This window comes from Brachyistius frenatus, unplaced genomic scaffold (assembly GCF_029030835.1).
Source record: "Brachyistius frenatus isolate BFR_SWC_R1_liver_20210118 unplaced genomic scaffold, ASM2903083v1 Contig_2, whole genome shotgun sequence".
NCBI lineage: Eukaryota > Metazoa > Chordata > Actinopteri > Embiotocidae > Brachyistius > Brachyistius frenatus.
The window spans coordinates 9897245-9915146 of NW_027210601.1; the positions used below are offsets into that span (position 1 = coordinate 9897245).

General features: G+C 41.9%; 2 protein-coding genes across 3 annotated transcripts; both read left to right on the top strand.

Moving 5' to 3' along the window:
- The first annotated feature begins 2296 nt into the window (after window positions 1–2296).
- Window positions 2297–10523, top strand: LOC138621345 (gasdermin-E-like). Its single transcript, XM_069699338.1, has 10 exons — window positions 2297–2562; window positions 4121–4373; window positions 4574–4766; window positions 4961–5138; window positions 5279–5399; window positions 6077–6226; window positions 6961–7082; window positions 7372–7528; window positions 8663–8733; window positions 9263–10523. The coding sequence occupies exons 2-10, from the start codon at window positions 4163–4165 to the stop codon at window positions 9494–9496; spliced, it is 1437 nt and encodes a 478-aa protein (XP_069555439.1). The 5' UTR covers window positions 2297–2562; window positions 4121–4162; the 3' UTR covers window positions 9497–10523.
- Window positions 10524–12957: 2434 nt separating this feature from the next.
- On the top strand, window positions 12958–16817 carry nup42 (nucleoporin 42). 2 transcript variants are annotated; one of them, XM_069698961.1, is made up of 8 exons: window positions 12958–13248; window positions 13852–14004; window positions 14086–14296; window positions 14420–14508; window positions 14612–14688; window positions 14949–15035; window positions 15219–15321; window positions 16093–16817. In XM_069698961.1, exons 1-8 carry the CDS (start codon window positions 13074–13076, stop codon window positions 16569–16571), a joined length of 1374 nt encoding a protein of 457 aa, XP_069555062.1. In that variant the 5' UTR covers window positions 12958–13073; the 3' UTR covers window positions 16572–16817. The 2 variants fall into 2 exon arrangements, with proteins under 2 accessions (XP_069555062.1, XP_069555055.1); XM_069698954.1 differs by having other exon boundaries at window positions 13852–14296.
- Window positions 16818–17902: the final 1085 nt, after the last annotated feature.

A 17902-nucleotide genomic window follows, 5' to 3' on the forward strand; every position in this document is an offset into this window, starting at 1 on the left:
TGAACAGTGGCTTTTTTTTAAAAAAATTTTTTTTTTAGCTTTCTTGCTGCAAACACCTGCCTGCTGCTACAGGGAATACTGTTAGGAAAGCAGTGAGTAAAATGTCCAACTAATAGCAGAACAACGGGAGGATACTCACTGCAAAACTCTATAAAGCTGTATAAAGGAGAGCAGATAAATCCTCTGTAGGTTTATCACGACAGCAGCCACTTTCAAACTGTAACATTGTCCTTTGGTACTTTATTTTGAAAATCTTTCAGCTGTTTCATTTATTATATATTTATTTCTAAACCCAATCAGGAAGCATTTCTGCTACTAAAGCCACACGAATAACACCTGTGTTTACTGATTTTAAACATGTTTCTGGTTCAGAGACCTTTTTAACACCACATAATTAAATTCAACACCTGTTCACTGACATATTGGCCCAAATATGACTGTGTTTTTTTTGGTTGTTTTTTTTCATCTTTGTCAGCATTGCCACTGCTTGATTTATAACTTTGGGTTTTCTTATGTTTCTCCTGCCCTGTGTTTCTGAGCTCTTCATTTCTCTCTGGATTTGATGTTTTCCACTTCTTCTAAAATAGAGAATAAACAAAGAAATGATTGAAATACTTAAAAACACAATAGAAAGAAAAAAAGGAAAATCACTAGATTTAGAATATAAAATTAGCTATTAAAATCCATCCAAAATTAGCAGATTAGCTGTTTGAGTATGAATAATCTGGTTTGGTCGTTATATGATTTAAAAAGCAAAATAAAGGGAGTTGCATGTTGGTAACTGAAGGATTTATGCATCCTAGCTTTGTTACTGCACACCTCAGCAGAAGAGTGAAGTCTTTGAGTGCACCATGAAGCTATAGTGAGGTAAGTTTGGGTTTGACCTTGATTTCCAAAATGTATGATATATAACTTTACATTTATTTGACAAGTAATATACTTAAGTACAATTGACATTTTTTTACATTTCATGCTGCTTTATACTTGTATGTAGTTACTTTTAGTTCACTTTACAATTTGACCCAAACACAGAGCAAATGGCCATCCTGTGATAAAAAGCATAGTATAAACATTTAAAGATCACACAGTATATCAAAATTAGTTTTAACCAGCGAGAAATTTCAATTTGCATTGATAGATAAATAATAACTGTCTGAAAGTGGTCATTCTGCATAATCAGTACTTCTATTTTAGACACTTTAATTGTACAGTTTTAGTAATATATCATGTAAAACCTGTGAATATTTCTTCCACAGTGGTCAGAGAGCTGTCGGCAGACTTGGACCTGCTACGACTGTTTATGTGCATTTGGGTCTTTCTATACATCAGGGGACAGAGGGCCACTATCTCTACAGCTGAGTGACAACTCCCCGTCAGCCTTCAAAGAGTCACGACTTATCACCCCTGGCAAGCATGTCAAAAACAAAGTGCACCCACCCACCCTCACGTACACACATTCTTCTGTAACGGTTAACTTAAAGATGCTTCAGACTGACATGACACCTGAACGTGAGGGAGTCTTTGTGAGTGCTTATGACTGTTGTCGTCATGTGTTATTTGGTCAATGAGGTCGCTTGTAATTCAAAGCTGATGAAACTACTGTCTAACCCTAATCTTTAGTGTCATGAATATTATCCTTGACCTCTGCTACAGCTGTACAAATTAGGATTGGTAGGTAAGGGTCATGCCTCCATGACAGGTTGTCCTCGTTAATGCCAGGTTGTCATTGCATTAAAAGTGACATAATTGAAAGAGTGAAACTTAATGATATTCATAAAGACTAATTAAGTTGACATGTCAGCCTTCTTCACACCACTTCAGGTTCAGACAGGTTCAGTCTTACCCAGTCTTCTTCAGAATATGACCTTGACATAAACGGATTCCTCCCATTTCAGAACTGAAATATATTTTCCAAATGAGGTTTTTGATACTTTGCCTCCCTTTGAACTGCACAGGTAATGGTCCTGCTTTGACAGGATGTGGTGGAAATCACACCCTCTAACAAACCATCCAGCACCTTTCTGCAAAATGGTTTGAATGAACAGACATTCGCAGACATTTCCACTCGAAATGTACCGTTTAAAAAAACCGAAAACATTAAGCGGGCAAGTCTGCTCATGTCCTGAAAACACACACACACACACACACACACACACAAACAAACAAATACCAGTCAGTCCACATGATCATAATTAAGTCCAGGGAGAGTGGGAGGAGGAGGAGGAAGCAATCTTTAACCTCCGCTGTCTGTGAGGTTGGTAACTCAGTCAGTCCCTCTCCCAACACTGAAGTACACCTCTGACCGACCAGTGCTGCTTGTCAGTGATTCGCCTCTCTATTCCCGTCGCTCTGCAGACCGCATAAAAAAGGTGTTTGCAATCAAATTGCGGGCGACATATCACTGTTAAACCCAGAGCACTAGTTTTTGTCCGCGTCTGGATATTTCGCTCCGCTTTTACGCATGGCATCAGCGGTGACATCCCTGGAGTGACAGCTGGACGCGCAGCAACTTTGATGGTGCGAGGCAACGTCAACTTGTAGACTCTTTTACGCTAATTTGAGGTGAGCAGTTAATTTATTTATCTATAAGAGAGTCATTTATCTGTGTTTCTGGGAGACAGCAAATCAGTAAAATGCCTCTGGTGTCCGTAAAGTTACTCGAGCTAATGAGCGTGGTGGGTGTGTTATTATTCAGTGGTCAGGACGTTATTTTTTTTTTTTTTGACGTTTATGAAGATTTGACACAAGGAATAATATAGCTAACAAACTTTTAAAGTACAACATTATCAATCACATTTTATTTCAACATCTCAGTATATTGGCACGTTTACTGAAGTACTAAAGATCTATTCCACCTTTGAAATTATGTTTCTAATCCAAGTCATGCGTATGAGGGTCCTGCGCAGTTGATCTCACGCAGCCAGGCGGGTCCAAGTGGGCTGCCGAGAAATACACACGCGCACTAGCACACGTGTGTGTTTGCGTGCGTGTGGAAATATGGAAAATTTCTATTGCAAATGTTTATATTGACAAAGGGACATTGATGTGTCTAAAATGCTTCAAGACAGTATAAAACTGATGAATTTATTTTTTTATTGGTAAACATTGTTAATACTTTTATTAAAGTATTGGTTATGTGCTGATTATTTGTTTTCTAGCAACTGAAGTTATAGGCTATTTCTTTCAAACCCAAACACAGACTACTACCCATGAGTTTACATGGGCCAAACCTATAGAGAATTGTTATTGTAGGTCACCTTAACCGTGTGTATGTCTGGTAAATAACTTTTCTCACATGTTGAATAGTTATACCTCTTTTTCCCCCCTCCTTGTTTCCTTGGTTCTGATCACACTAAACAAAAGAGACAATCAACATTTACAAACAGTAGACTTGAGCTTTCGGTATTCAAATTTGAGGTTAGAGAAAGGTAACCATGTAACATTACAACAACTCCTTAATAATTTACCCGAATGACTCAACACACTGAAACCATGTCAAGTCTTGGGGAGTTTGTCTCCTCGTTACGTACGGGAAGAGGATGGTCTGGATTTAATTCGGAGATGTTTCAGAGGTCTGAGCTCTCTCCGGTTTCACTTTTTTTTCACCCGAACTGGTTTCTTTAGCTGTCCACCAGCCAACGTTCTGTACTTCTGTTTAACTCAAACATTCCTCCAAACCTCCAATGATACAGCTCCAACTCTCTGCTGCTCTTTTTTCCTCCTCCAGTCATCACAAATCCCCCTCACGCCTGATTACTTTAAATATTTAAGCTATGAGCCTGCAGAATTAGTCAACCAGAGTGAGTGTTTGTTTGCATGTTTGTGTTCACACTAATATCGTAACATGCAGGGGACTTCCTTCATGCCTACTGAGTCATTGAATACGGTACGCATGGCACAGAAAACTTTAGGGTTACCTGCGACACACAAACACACACATGGAGCCTGTTTAGCGTTATTGGCACCTCTCAGTCTTATGTAAGCTTTTCAGAGAGGGGAAAACTGGGGAGAATACCAACTGGAAATCACCCTTAGTGGTTCAGTAAGCACATCAGGTTTCTCGTCTTTCCTCTCAGTGCCTTCCAGTCGACAAAATAAGCTCAAATTAAAGCCTCAACAGTCTGTCTCTTCCAGCTGTCTGCCGTCCTCGTCCGCTGAGGCCATGTTTTCCAAGGCCACTGCCAACTTCGTCCGTCAGATTGACCCAGAAGGAAGCCTCATCCACGTGACCCGGGTAAATGACTCGCACAAACTGGTTCCCATGGCACTCGTCGTCAAGCGCAACCGCATCTGGATCTGGCAGAGACCCAAGTACCAACCGACAGATTTCACCCTCAGCGACTTGTTGCTGGGTGACAAGGTGCTCAGACCTGGTATGTAGGTGTACACATGCAGAAAAAAAACAGTCTGTAAATTTTATTTTTCAAATTTGTGAGTTTATATGAATATATAATCTAATTTCTAAGGTAGCTAAGGTTTTGTGAGATACATTTTTCACAAATTAGACATGTTTTCTGTGCATGAAGAACTTCTAACACATCCATGTTTTGGGTTACACCATATGTTCATTCAGAAGTGACTGAGACAGAATTCCTGACCTACAAGGGGACATTTGGAGACAAACTCTCCGGGAAGCTGGAGACCGAAGCTGGCCCTTTCAGTGTCGCGCTGGAAGGGCGGGGCTCTTTCAAACTCAAATCATCTTTTGGCCAGCTGAAGAAAGAGGAACTAGAAGTGAAGAAGCTGTTACATGACTCCAGCAACAGGTGTTAAATAATTCCTGTTTCTACTGTTTGCAGCTTGTTAGCAGTAGGTGACGAGGAGGATGACTTCACTGTTGATGCCATGAACACTAAACACGACATCCAGAGTTTCATTTTACACTATACTGGGTCAGATCATGTGTCTTGTGATCGGCTGTCTGTTTCAAAGCATTACGACTAGCTTCTCTTGTCATCAGATTAGTGGACATGCAGCATGTGCTGGTGCAGCAGCTGGAGAAGCGGGCGGAGGTGTTGGCAGTGGTGAAGGAGAGGATCTTCACCACCAACTCCTGCTCCGTCGCGCAGAAAAAGAAGGAGCAGTTTAGCTTTCAGGGGGTGCTCGGGCTGCTGGGCATGCTGGGGCACTCTGTTAAGGTGGGTGTGGTTGAAGTGTCTTTTTAAAAAGAAATGGATTCTAAGATGCCATGCTGATCAGATATATCTGTTCTTGTGATATATCCCATTTTCAACTCCCCAGTAATGGAACCTACGTGTGTGTGTACATGTATTCTCAGGTGTGTGTGAACGACAGCAACAACATTGAGGTGGACAGTGATGTTTCCTTGGAGATCCCCTCTGGTACAGTTATTGCATACAGCATCTTGGAACTGGAGATTAAAAAAAATGGACTTTATAGTGAGTGTATGTGTGTGTGTTGTAAACAAAATGTCTAGAGAGAATCAATTCTTCATTTTGGTTTGTCCTTACTGACCATGTATACAACTAAATCCAAGAAACAGGGCTATGTTGGAACTTTTCACCTCAATTGTGGTTGGGTTTCCCCTTTTCGTGCTGTGGGCAAATTTTAAATGACTAATCTTCATGATTTTCATTTAAAGTCCATCTCCTGGCATATTTAGCTCTGTGATGTATGAAACTCTGGCTGCCCGAATCCGTGTTTTTAAAGTCAAACTGTCACTGCTGTTGCAGCTGCCATATACTCAATTTATATGAGCCATCTTCAATTTATGTTATATTTAATTTCATCTCTCATTTACTGTCTGCTGTGTGTCAGACAGAGAGGAGAGGCAGCAGCACAACAAGAAATCGCACCAAAACGTTAGAGAGAACAGTTTTTTCCATGTTTATTTGGCACTGTGAAAATACATTAAAGCGCTGTGCCTAAGTCTTATGGTAAGGTATTACTATTGCATGGAATATAATATAATATAAGGATGGTTATGCAAACATCTGTACTTAGTACAATCGTAAGCAATTATATCTTTTTTCACCAGTGGAATGTTAGCTGTAGTCGTATGTGATGTGTATTTGCTGCACTGTGTGTTTATCTATGATGTTGTGTGTATTTCCAGATATCTGCCTACAGCCTGGTTCAATAGGAGGCTTTGAGGAAGAGTCGGCCCTAAATTACTGCCCATCCGATGATTCCTTAAATACAGTAGACGGCAAGAGCAACGGGCAGAAGGTTCCAGAGGAAGTACCTTCGAGTGCACTCAAAAATGGTTTGTGTCTATTCATTCATACATTTGTCCATTTAGTCATTAATGGGAAAGAACTGAGAGTTATTTAGCTGTCATGAGTGAAACACATTTGTGAGATGATAAAACTGAAGAAGGTTCCCTTTTCTCCCAAAGAGCAGTGTGAATTCAGTGAATTGTTGCATCCAAGTAGTAACAAAAACTAGGTTAGGTTAGGTAGTTACTTTATTAATCCCCAAGGGGAATTTTTTTTTCGCTACAGCAGCATACAGAAGCAATAAGATAATAATAGAACAATAGAAAAGCAATAAAATAGCAGTAAAATAGCAGTAGAAAAATATAAAATATAAATATACAATATAAAATGCACAGTATATACAGTACAGTATATATCTATATATATATATTATATACAAACAACCAAGAAACACAGTCAACAGTGTTATTGTTATGTGATGGATTTTGCCAGAGGTGAGTTATTGTACAGTCTTATTGCAGTGGGCAGGAATGATCTCCTGTATCTGTCCTTGTGACAGCGGAGCTGGAGGAGTCTTTTGGAGAAAGTGCTCCGCTGTCCCTGCAGCAGGTGGTGGAGAGGGTGGACAGGATTATCCAATATGGATAATAGTTTGTTCAAAACTAGGATTAAAACTAACTGTAGTACTAATTTATATGGAGTTATGACGATACAAAGGTATAGCAGTCAGTTGGATATGTCTGTCATCAACAAAACAGCAGTATCTCCTGGTTTCTCGCAGCATCACAGGAGATGGACCTGTCTCCTCTGGCAGAGCTCCCTCAGTCAAATCGATGTGCCTTCATGAAGAGGCTCCAAGAGACCCTGAGGGACCGACCTGCTCTGTCATATCTGCAGCGTGTGGTGAGTGACACTGCAGCCCGACCCATACATCAATACACCAGATGTATGTGGTGGTCACTTGTCAGCCTGTGAAAACAGGCCATCTCTGGTTTTTGGCTCATCTTTAAAGGGGACATGCGGATAATTGTGTAACAATTCCTCCAATAGAAACAGTCTCCTAAAACCGCTGTGTATTTCTTTTAAATTGCGTATATTGATGCAAAGATATGTCATGCTTCAATGTTAGTTTAACACTTTATTTATTTATTTTTTTCTATTTCCCTTCTCATCTGTCCTCTCTGTCTGTTAGCTGGAGGAGTTGTGTGATGGCAAAACACTCAGGGAAGAAGAGCAACCAGTGTCAGCCATCCTGGACCAAACAGACTCAGACAGTCACACTGAAAACAGCCAGGGTGGGATCCCTGCTCTCCTTGCTGCGGCTCACCTGTTGGTCAGCGCCATGGAAGGTGAGAAGAAGCTCCACATCAAAACATTTTCCCCGCTGTGCTCTCAGTAACACACAGTTGTGTTCTAGAAATCGTTTTTATGCCACTGCGACTGTCAGAGGAGGCATCGTGTTTTTTTTTATTTGTTTTTTTTTTAGATTGCCCCAATTTTGTGAACGCAATATCTCAGTAAGACCTTGTGGGAATTTTTTTTTTTTTTTTTTGGCACAAGTGTTCACTTGGACTCAAAGATGAACTGATTAGATTTTGGGGGGAAAACGTCAACCATCCCTGCAACCTCACTAAACACATTTTTGGCCATAACTCCAGAATTCATGCACTAATTATGAGAACATTTCCAAACAAATGCTTAACACGATAAAATGATGAAGTGATAATATTTTATATCCGAAGGGTCATAGGTCAAGTTTACTCTGACATCACAATGTTTCTGTCCATGTTTGGGATTAAAAATTGTATAAATAATTCGTTTTCATCGATGTGTGTGCCCGTGAGAGGCGGCCATTTTGAGCGTCTCACCATGAAACTGCGAGTTGCTTTAAATCTTATGTACACGGACCGACCTTCTCCAAACATCACAGGTATGATAACAGCCCCGCCCCGAAGACCCCTGTGGGGTAATATTCGCTCATAGTCACAGCGCCCCCTGTTGGCCACCGGAAATGACACTTTTCATACTTTCACATTCTACGTCGAGCTGGTTGATCACATGAACGTAAAGTCGGGCCACAATAACCTAAACACGTAGTTGATGATATATTGAGACATTCGTTCGACTTTGTCAATGGGCGTCGCCGTGACGATGCGGCAAAGTTTGATGTCTCGCCGTGACACAGGAAGTTGGTGTTTAAGGTCAAAGGATGGTTGGCACCTCATGAAACGTGTGACATACATCCGGCTTGGTGAGACAATACATCTGATGTGTTTTGCGAGTGGGCGTGGCCAAACGGCTCGCCAGCGCCCCCTGCTGGAGACAGAAAACGAGACAAAAATAGCAACTTTAAGCGGGTATACGCGGTCCCTCAAGCACTGCATGTCAGGGAGACGGCTTCGGGGAGGCGGCGCGTTGGAGTGCGAGGGCCCATACATCACTGCTTGCAGTTTTAATTTGTATTCTGTTTGTCGTTTTTACAGAGTTGCCAGATGAAACTCTGAGTCTTCTGAGCGAGAGCCGTCCTGACTTTCTAGAGGCCTTTGACATCCTGGTTAGTGAACTTGTTTCATTTATCATACAACTGTACATCATTGCATTGATTGTTGTCATACATGTGTGGAAAATTACAGTTGACTTATTTCTCTGATTCTGTCAGGGTAAAATTATTAAAATAATACAATTTTGTGTCAAACGAAGGTCAAATAATCACTTTTGCCGTGTCTGTTTTTTTTTTTTTTTTTTAACTTGTTGTGAAGACTGAAACCACTCTCACATCTGTACATTATTATGAAAATACAGGTCACAAAACCCAAGTACCAGATTCTCTGAAGCTATATCTCACGTATGCAATTCTTATTAAAAATAAAACTTCAAGTCTGTAACTTCAGTGAGGCTAACTATGCTAAGCTAAACTCAACAAGCTGACAAATATAGCTCCATATTTAATGCAAATACATGAGTTTATAATATATGATCATATATTTCAAAATAGGAGACTTTTTCCTTTAAGAAAAGTAAGATTTAAATCTTAAACCATGACTTTACAACACCTGTATTTATCTGTCCATCTATCTCGCCAGATGTGCAGGTTGAAGGAGAGCATTGAGCCTCTATTCCTGCGGTCTCTTCCCGTCCTGCTGCAGGACAACCAGGCCTTCCAACTGGCAGAACAGCTGCTGAGCTCCATCAAAGTGACTCTGGGGAGAGACACCGAGCGGCTGTGGATGGAGACAGGAAGTAATGCCCGAGTTCTTCCGCTGGTCCTCTGTCTCAGCGTACATGGGCTCTCCTTGTTGTGCAGTGGACTGAAGTAATCGTGTTGTCTGCATGTGTACTTTTTTTTTTTTTTTTTAATTTTTTTTTTTAATGGATTGTCTCCTCACCTTTTCTTTCTTTATTGTCTAAAAGTTTACTGAGTATAAGCTTTCTATAGTTTATTGCAAGACATCTTTATGTCTTTAGTATTTTTGCTTTTTAAAATATTGTTTGTTTGTTACGGAACATTTGAGAGTATTTTAATATTATTTTTCCAATATATATTTTTATTATTTAAAGCAAGCACTTAATATTTTTGTGTAAAAAAAAAAAAAAAAAAAAAAAGAAGATATATACAGTGTTTCAGTAAGTTGTGGGAGGAGTTGTGATACTGTGGTGCAGCTCTGATGTGTCCTTTTATTGTTTGAAAAGCTCCAAGGAGTTTGGTACTCGATTCAGGCACCTTACATTGAATCTATCCTACAAATTATTATTGTTTGGTATTTTTATTTCTTAAATTTGAGCTCACAGTAATAATTTGTTTCAGTTATCTCTGAATACAATCAATGAGAAAATTCAGTGACCGTGGATCATTGAAATAACGTAATGATCAAGCTAAAAGCTGCTCCGATTTCTCAGATTTTTTTTGTACATTTCAATGATTTTAGTAACATTATTCCCAATGGTTCACAAATAATAACCTGTATATGTTTACAGGGTATGCAGAAAACTGTTACACGCCAATTCTTGCCAGGATTTATATTCTAAATGACGCTGCATTGTATTGCTATTTGCAGTTAAACTAGTGTTTTTACTTATCAAGATGCATGCAACATTCCTTGAAATACTCGTATTGTGTTAAAATGCAGTATTGATGTTTGCTGTTCAGATTATGTGTATTTGTACTTGAGCGACAGGTTTTATGAAGTTCCTGACACTTTCTATATTTATTGTTGTTTGAAAAAGACACTTTATCTGGTATTTATACATTTGAAAAAATCTTTGCATGTATGCCTCTGTCATCCCTCTACCAAAGTTGATCTCTTTTATCTTACTGAAAACATAAAGCTTTTTTTTGTTTTTTTTTGAAAGATTATGATGCTAAACTTTTATTGTATTTTTGTTGAAAATCTTAAAGATTTTTTAAATCCCAAACAGCATCCGTCTTACATCGTCAACATAATCATGATCATGAATATGTGATGTTGGGTGCAGCGGGCGTTGTGTAGTAGCTGTCAGACTAATTAATCAGGTGTGTAAACCGAGATGAGTGGGGTGATGCTGCCTGAGGGAAGAAGCTTTAGGCAGAAACCTGCTGTAGTCCTATTTTTACAACACTTCAGTGATCTCAGTGCTTCTTTCACTTTGCTGTAAATTCATTGAATTTGATAAAAAAAAAAAAAAAATGCTTGTCAGGCCTAGTTTTTGCTGTTTTAAAAAAAATAATACTTTTAATTTAAGTTTTTTTTTTTTACCAGACTTCAGAGCCGTGTAGAAAGGTGTATTTACCGTACTTTATGATCTTTCATTCATTGTACACCCACACAGGTGTTTTCACTGACACTGGATTAGACCTTTTCTCTGTGTTCACAGACCATTAATAATCCAAATCTCTCAAACTATTTGCTGCACCTGCAAGGGTGGGACAAATTACACCGTTGACTGTTATTATTAGGGCCCGAGCATCGGTGCGAAAGCCCTATTGTATTTCGTAAAAATGTTCTCGTTCTTGGTAGTCGTTCGTCGTTCTTCTTCTCCTTGCGTAAAGTGATTTGCCTTTTTGGAGGCTTTATCATATTCAAAAACTCATGAAAGTGGATTCACACATTTGTCTCCCGGCGAAAAATTTCGCATTCTAGTGGAGTCGCGAGTGGGCGTGGCCAAACGGCTCGAGAGCGCCCCCTACAGAGATGCCCCGGCGGCCACATTTACATAAATTCACGAAATCCGGTGGACACGTGCATCACACCTGGACGCACAAAAAAGTGACATTGCACCAGGAAGTCCACCATTTTGAATTTAGTCGCCATTTTTGTCGAACTCCTCCGAGGGATTTTGTCCGACCGACTTGAATTTAGGTTCTATGGATAGAAAACATGTTTGGGATTAAAATTTTTATAAATAATTCGTTTTCATCGATGCGTGTGCCCGTGAGAGGCGGCCATTTTGAGCGTCTCGCCATGAAACTAGGAGTTGCTTTAAATCTTATGTACATGGACCGACCTTCTCCAAACATCACAGGTATGATAACAGCCCCGCCCTGAAGACCCTTGTGGGGTAATATTCGCTCAGAGTCATAGCGCCCCCTGGTGGACACCGGAAATGACACTTTTCATACTTTCACGTTCTACGTCGAGCTGGTTGATCACATGAACGTAAAGTCGGGCCACAATAACCTAAACACGTAGTTGATGATATGTTGAGACATTCGTTCGACTTTGTCAATGGGTGTCGCCGTGACAAAGTTTGATGCCTCGCCGTGACACAGGAAGTTGATGTTTAAGGTCAAAGGATGGTTGAAACCTCATGAAACGTGTGACATACATCCGGCTTGGTGAGACAATACATCTGATGTGTTTCGCGAGTGGTGTGCGATTCTGTGCTAGGTTATGTTTACAATAATACAACATATATGTATGCCATATCATATTACTTATATATAGGTCATATTATCAACTATTAATCCTAAGGGGTAGACAAAAGGCTGTGTTTGTGAATGAAGGTGTCCATGAAAGGCTGTGTTTGTGAATGAAGGTGTAGACAAAAGGCTGTGTTTGTGAATGAGAGTGAGAGTACTGTGCCAAACCAAAAGGTCACAGGAGGGGGTCGGCAACCTGTGGGGGTCACACACAGGTTGTTCTTTGAGGCATAAACAGGAGCAGACAGCTGTCTGGAGGACTCCAGGGTGTGAAGGAAGACAACCACCACCTCCTCCAACCAACAAAGGACACATTGATACACATGACTTTCTGGTGTCTGGACTATAAGAAGACTGGGTCAGGGAAAGTCAGGAGGTCAGACTTCGTGAACTGACACAGACTCTGTTGCGGTCAGGGAAACATAGTCTGGACCCAGAGCTCTGTAAACTGGTTATTCTGGTGCTGTTAAATAAATATCTTGAAGCCTGACATCTTCTCCTATTGCCTCATTAAAGAACACGCAGGACTGGGGGCTGACACATGTTGGCTTTGTACTAGCAGGAGCCCGAGTCCAACAGTGGGCGTGGCCAAACGGCTCGCCAGCGCCCCCTGCCGGAGACCGGAAACGAGACAAAAATAGCAACTTTAAGCAGGTATACGCGGTCCCTCGCGCGCTGCACGTCGGGGAGACGGCGCGCGGGAGTGCGAGGGCCCGTACGTCACTGCTTGCAGTTTTAATTAAAGTTATGTTTTGAAACCATTGTGGCCGCCGGAGGAACTGCGTGTTTTCTAATGGAAAAAAACAAAAACAAAGCTGAACAGCTTAACTTTCAACTGCCACACGGAGTCGCTGTAGGCAGGACGGCGGGTGATGACGTACACTTCGTGCGACACCCAGCTCCGACGGAAGCTACTTCCGCAAACATTGCCGAGATATCTATCGAGGGATCATTTGGGAGACGCGAGAAGAAACTTCCACAACCAGCGACTGGTGAAGATGACGGTGTGCAACTTCTTTCTTCAGGGCCGCTGTCGTTACGGCGACAAATGTTGGAACGAGCACCCGAAGGGAGGAAGCAGAGGAGGAGGAGGAGGAGGAGGAGGAGGAGGAGGATACAACGACAACTACAACCGCTCCTCCGGTCAGCAGCAGCCCAGAGGAGGAGGTGGAGGTAACAACGCAAACTTTGTTTCTTTAGCTGCTTTCTTGTGCTTGAACTCTTCCCAGAGGAATCACACGGCAGGCGGAAGTCGACCGTCTTTCCTCCTCGCGGGCCTGTCGGGTTGTTTACTTTCGTTTTTAAGGAAGTTTCAGAAAACAAACAAAGCTCGGTAGTGACGTCATGTAAACGCACTCATGCCAAAGACTAAATGATCTCGGAATCACTCAAGAAAATGTAACGGCACCACAAACTAGCCTCCAAATGATCACGAGGCTGATTTTTTTTTTAAAAAAAAATGTTTTTAACAAAAACTCGAGGAGGGTAAAGTTTGGTGAAGTGGTCGACCGCGTTAGCTCGCTGGATATAAAATGGCGACCAAGTGAAATAGCCCCCTGTGAGGGTCTGGAGATGAACTCGGTTGGATTTGTGTGTTTTGTTTTTTTTATGCCAAAAGAAAAAAAAAATGGTCTTGAAAAGGTTGTACAACGCTCTGCGACAGGAGTTTGAAGTAGACCGAAGTTGCAGCATCAATTACAGCATGGAGGACTCTGATGGTCGAAACTTGCCTTCTTTTTGTCAGCTTCGACTGATTTTGTTTTGTGTTGGTTCCAGGGTTTGGGAACAGAGTTTGGGTGAATCCTTCCCAACAAAAAGGAGGCTACATCCAGCCTTCATCCTTCTCCCATGGGAGTGACGACTGGGGACGTGGAGGAGGTGGAGGCGGAGGAGGAGGAGGAGGATCTGACTGGGGTCGAGGAGGAGGAGGTGGAGGAGGTGGAGGATCTGACTGGGGTCGAGGAGGAGGAGGTGGAGGATCTGACTGGGGTCGAGGAGGAGGAGGAGGAGGAGGATCTGACTGGGGTCGAGGAGGAGGTGCAGGTGGAGGAGGTGCTGGACGGAGAAGAGACAACGTGAAGAACTCCGAATTCAGTTTCTCTTCACAAAACAGATTTTCAACTCTTAGTTCCTCCAACGCCTTTGACAAGGGAGGGCGAGGAGGAGCAGGAGGAGCAGCAGGAGCAGGAACACCTGGTGATGAAGATGATGACAAAAAGCTGTGAGTTTGCCTGTTTTTAAATTATTTTTATTTTTTTAATATATATATATATATATATATAGTGTTACTTTAAAATGAATTTCTGTGTGACAAAAGTACTGAATCCACGTGTATATCAACCAGGGAGATCATTCAGACGGACATGGACATTTGGGAGAGTTCAGGGCAGTGGGGCTTCTCGTGTTATTCTAACGCCAAGACGTCTCTATCTGGTTTGTAGCAGATTTACATTTTTAATATTCATGCTTTTATTTGTGGTCACAGCATGGCTTCAAGATACTAGACCTGAACATGTGTCTGATTTCTTGTCTACAGGTTTCACTGATCTCTCTCCAGAGGAGCTCAGGCTGGAGTACTACTCCACAAGAGCGTCAGGAGATCTGCAGGGCTACGTAAGTGTCGCAACACTCGTCGCTCAAAATCAAAAGATTTTTTTTTTTCCTTTTGTCAATTTCTGAAAAGACGGATCCTGGTTTATTTTGCGTCGGTCTTTCGAATGGCTGCACGTAGTTTAATAATGATGATGACATCCCAGTGTTTTTGTCACACGATCTCAATTTAGTCTCGTGTTGCTTCGCAAAATGTTGAACAATGAATTACATGTATTTAATAACGTGTAAAAGTCTAAGACACTTCTGTTTTGTGTGTTCAGATTAATGGTATCAGTCAGTTGCTCAATCAATGGAAAAGCAGAGTCCAGGAACTAAAGATTATGAATCCAGCGACTCGCGTAGCATTGGTAAGGCACACACGCACACACGCACGCACGCACGCACGCACGCACGCACGCACGGCACACACACACACACACACACACACACACACACACACACACACACACAGTCAGTGTGACAGAACGACTATCTGTATTTCATTTTCACTGAGCAAGTGTTGATATTTTCTTCATTTGCGTTCTTTGCAGCTTGCAGAGTTAAACAGTTCAGCACCTCCGGCGGCTTCAGGCGGCTTCGGTTCCACAGCAGAGACTGGATTTGGATCCTCTACGTCCAGCTTTGGAAGCAAAGGTGAAGACAGAGTATTGTTTTATTGTAACAGTAAAGGAGTGAAGCAAACGCATCCACAGTACGTGTTGCTGTGTATTCGGAAGGCTCTGTCTCATATCGTGCATAAAGCTGCTGCAAGTGCAACACAAGTGCCTTTGCTGGTTTTAGACCAATATAGTTGCCATTTTCGCATCCAGCGTCCTCATAATTTAAATTGTAAATGTACTTTGCACTCATCTCAACATTCCTGGGCCTATTGGTCTTAAAATGAGGTGTGGTCAGTTGCATTGTGAAGCAATGCGATTGACCACTTAAAAACCTGGTATTAAATCAGTCGTACGGTAATTTGCTGTTATTTTAAGGCTGCGTTTTTAAGAGAGTACGCATCTACATAGGCGGGTGTACAACGGGCTTACACTGCTTGTTGCACACACGGAAATACAGCAGTGCAAAGACTCGCAAATGATTTAAGAAATAATACAAATTCCAATCTGAAAGATTATTCGCGTAAACATTAATCTGCACCATCAGATCTGTTTCCTCTGCACAGAAGCATTCTTTTGTAGTACTTTGCAAATCCTCCACCGAGGTGGATTTTAAAGGGAATGAGAGAATGACACTCCGATCAGTTTATTTAACGTTACACCCAAAATACACCCATGATGAATCAAGAGAGCCGTGTGCCCTTCCTTAATCACCCGTCATTAAACCAGCAGAAGTGGATTGCACCATGCGCTTCAGGCTGTGCACTCAGATTGTTAAAAGGATCCCTGAATCTCTCTCACCACACAGGCTTCGGAGCACCAGCCCCGGCCAGCAGTTTCAGCTTCGCCGCGTCAAGTGGTGGATTTGGTTCCGCAGCTGCACCAGGTTTCGGTAGTGCGTTAGCAGCTCCTTCACAACCCGCTCCTGGGTTTGGCTCCTCGGCACCCTCCGCCACACCCTCAGCCTCGGCTTTCTCCTTCGCTGATCCAACCACCGACAAACCAGCAGGATTTGGATCGGCCTCGGGGTTCAGCTTTGGTTTCGGGGCTGAAGCACCTGTCACAACAGGAAGCAGCAATAGCTTTGGACAGACAACTGGAGGATTGGGAGCAACGGCTGCCCCGCCCGCACCAGGAGCCGAGTCTGCTGCGGGGCCGTCTGAGGACAGTCTGTTTTCACCCGAGAGCAAACTGACTGAAGAAGAACTGAATCAGTTCAAGACAAAGAGATTCACTCTGGGCCAGATTCCTCTGAAGCCTCCACCTGCCAACATGCTGGTGGTTTGATACTGTGGGAAGAGCTCACAGGTTGTTGTTGTTTTTTTTTTTTTTTAAATGAAAAGATAATTTATAGAAAGTATAGATTTTCTGCTTCATAGTACTTCTGTTTAAACCAAAGTCATCATACTAATTTTCTTTGACACTCATTGTGGCTGATGACTTTAAATTAGTCTTGGCAGTGAAAATTTGCTTGTCTTGTTTATTTAAGTGTACTTTGTGTACAGCTCTACACAATAAACATTTTAATGTGCTGTTTTTGAGTTACAGAATGCTTTTTGGGTTCTAAATTTGTTTGGTAATTTTAGGTTTTCTTATTCATAGAGTTGTTGTCAGCAAATTGAGCAGTTAATGAGCAAAGTTTTTGAAGGTTTATTCCAATTATTATAAGATCTAACATGCCAATTGCAATAAAGGGTGGCACGGTGGTGCAGTTGGTTAGCACTGTCACCTCACAGCAAAAAAGGTTCCGGGTTCGAATCCGGTCCTGGGCCTTTCTGTGCGGAGTTTGTATGTTCTCCCTGTGCTTGCGTGGGTTCTCTCCGGGTTCTCCGGCTTCCTCCCATCATCCAAAAACATGCACCTCAGGTCAGGTTACCTGGCACCAAGGTCGTGGCAGCCTGCTCCAGCATCTCCCCCCAGAGAGCCCCCCTGCTGTATCCCCCCAGAGAGCCCCCCTGCTGTAGTGAAGAAATTTCCCCTCGGGGATTAATAAAGTGTATAAAATCAAAAAATCAAATCAAATCATGAACGTTATATCCTGAACTTGATTGGAAGCTTTAATCTGCACGAATCTCAGACATCGGTTGAGACATAATAACCTCAGATTTCCAAATATATTTCTCTGAATGGTTCCTTTTAGAACAACTTTAATTTCCTCTTACAGCCATACAGTAATATGACATTGACTGATGTTTATTAAAGTTGTAATTGCACACGTCAGTCAGCAGAGGGTACCACAGTACAAGCTCAAATCTCCCATCAGTTTAAAAAAAATTTTTTTTTTTAGTGAAGCTCATACAAAAGCTGAAGCTGCGGTATAATTTAGGACCAACTTGAAAAGAGGAGGTGGCCGGCTGCCTCAGGCAACAGATAGTTCTCACTCTGTTGCTCAGATTGTAATGTGGCACAATATTAAACCAATGAAGTCAGTCCAAAACCTTTCATCCACACCAGCTTGTTGGCCCACGTCCACTAAAAGAGAACAAAGTGTGCTTGTGTACGGCTGCTATTCAGTGCGTATTTATCAGGTGTGGAGTACCTGGTCGAGTCCACAACAGGAGCAACACGGTGACGGCAATAAGGCATTCTGCAGCTATTGAGGCTCTGTCTCTGCTGAC

Coding starts and splice junctions, on each gene's coding strand:
- LOC138621345 (XM_069699338.1), top strand. CDS start 4,163: ATGTTTTCCAAGGCCACTGCCAACTTCGTCCGTCAGATTGACCCAGAA. Junction 5,139..5,278: donor TGCTGGGGCACTCTGTTAAG/GTGGGTGTGGTT, acceptor ATGTATTCTCAG/GTGTGTGTGAACGACAGCAA. Junction 7,529..8,662: donor GTTGGTCAGCGCCATGGAAG/GTGAGAAGAAGC, acceptor TCGTTTTTACAG/AGTTGCCAGATGAAACTCTG.
- nup42 (XM_069698954.1), top strand. CDS start 13,074: ATGACGGTGTGCAACTTCTTTCTTCAGGGCCGCTGTCGTTACGGCGAC. Junction 14,509..14,611: donor CGCCAAGACGTCTCTATCTG/GTTTGTAGCAGA, acceptor TCTTGTCTACAG/GTTTCACTGATCTCTCTCCA. Junction 14,689..14,948: donor CAGGAGATCTGCAGGGCTAC/GTAAGTGTCGCA, acceptor TTGTGTGTTCAG/ATTAATGGTATCAGTCAGTT.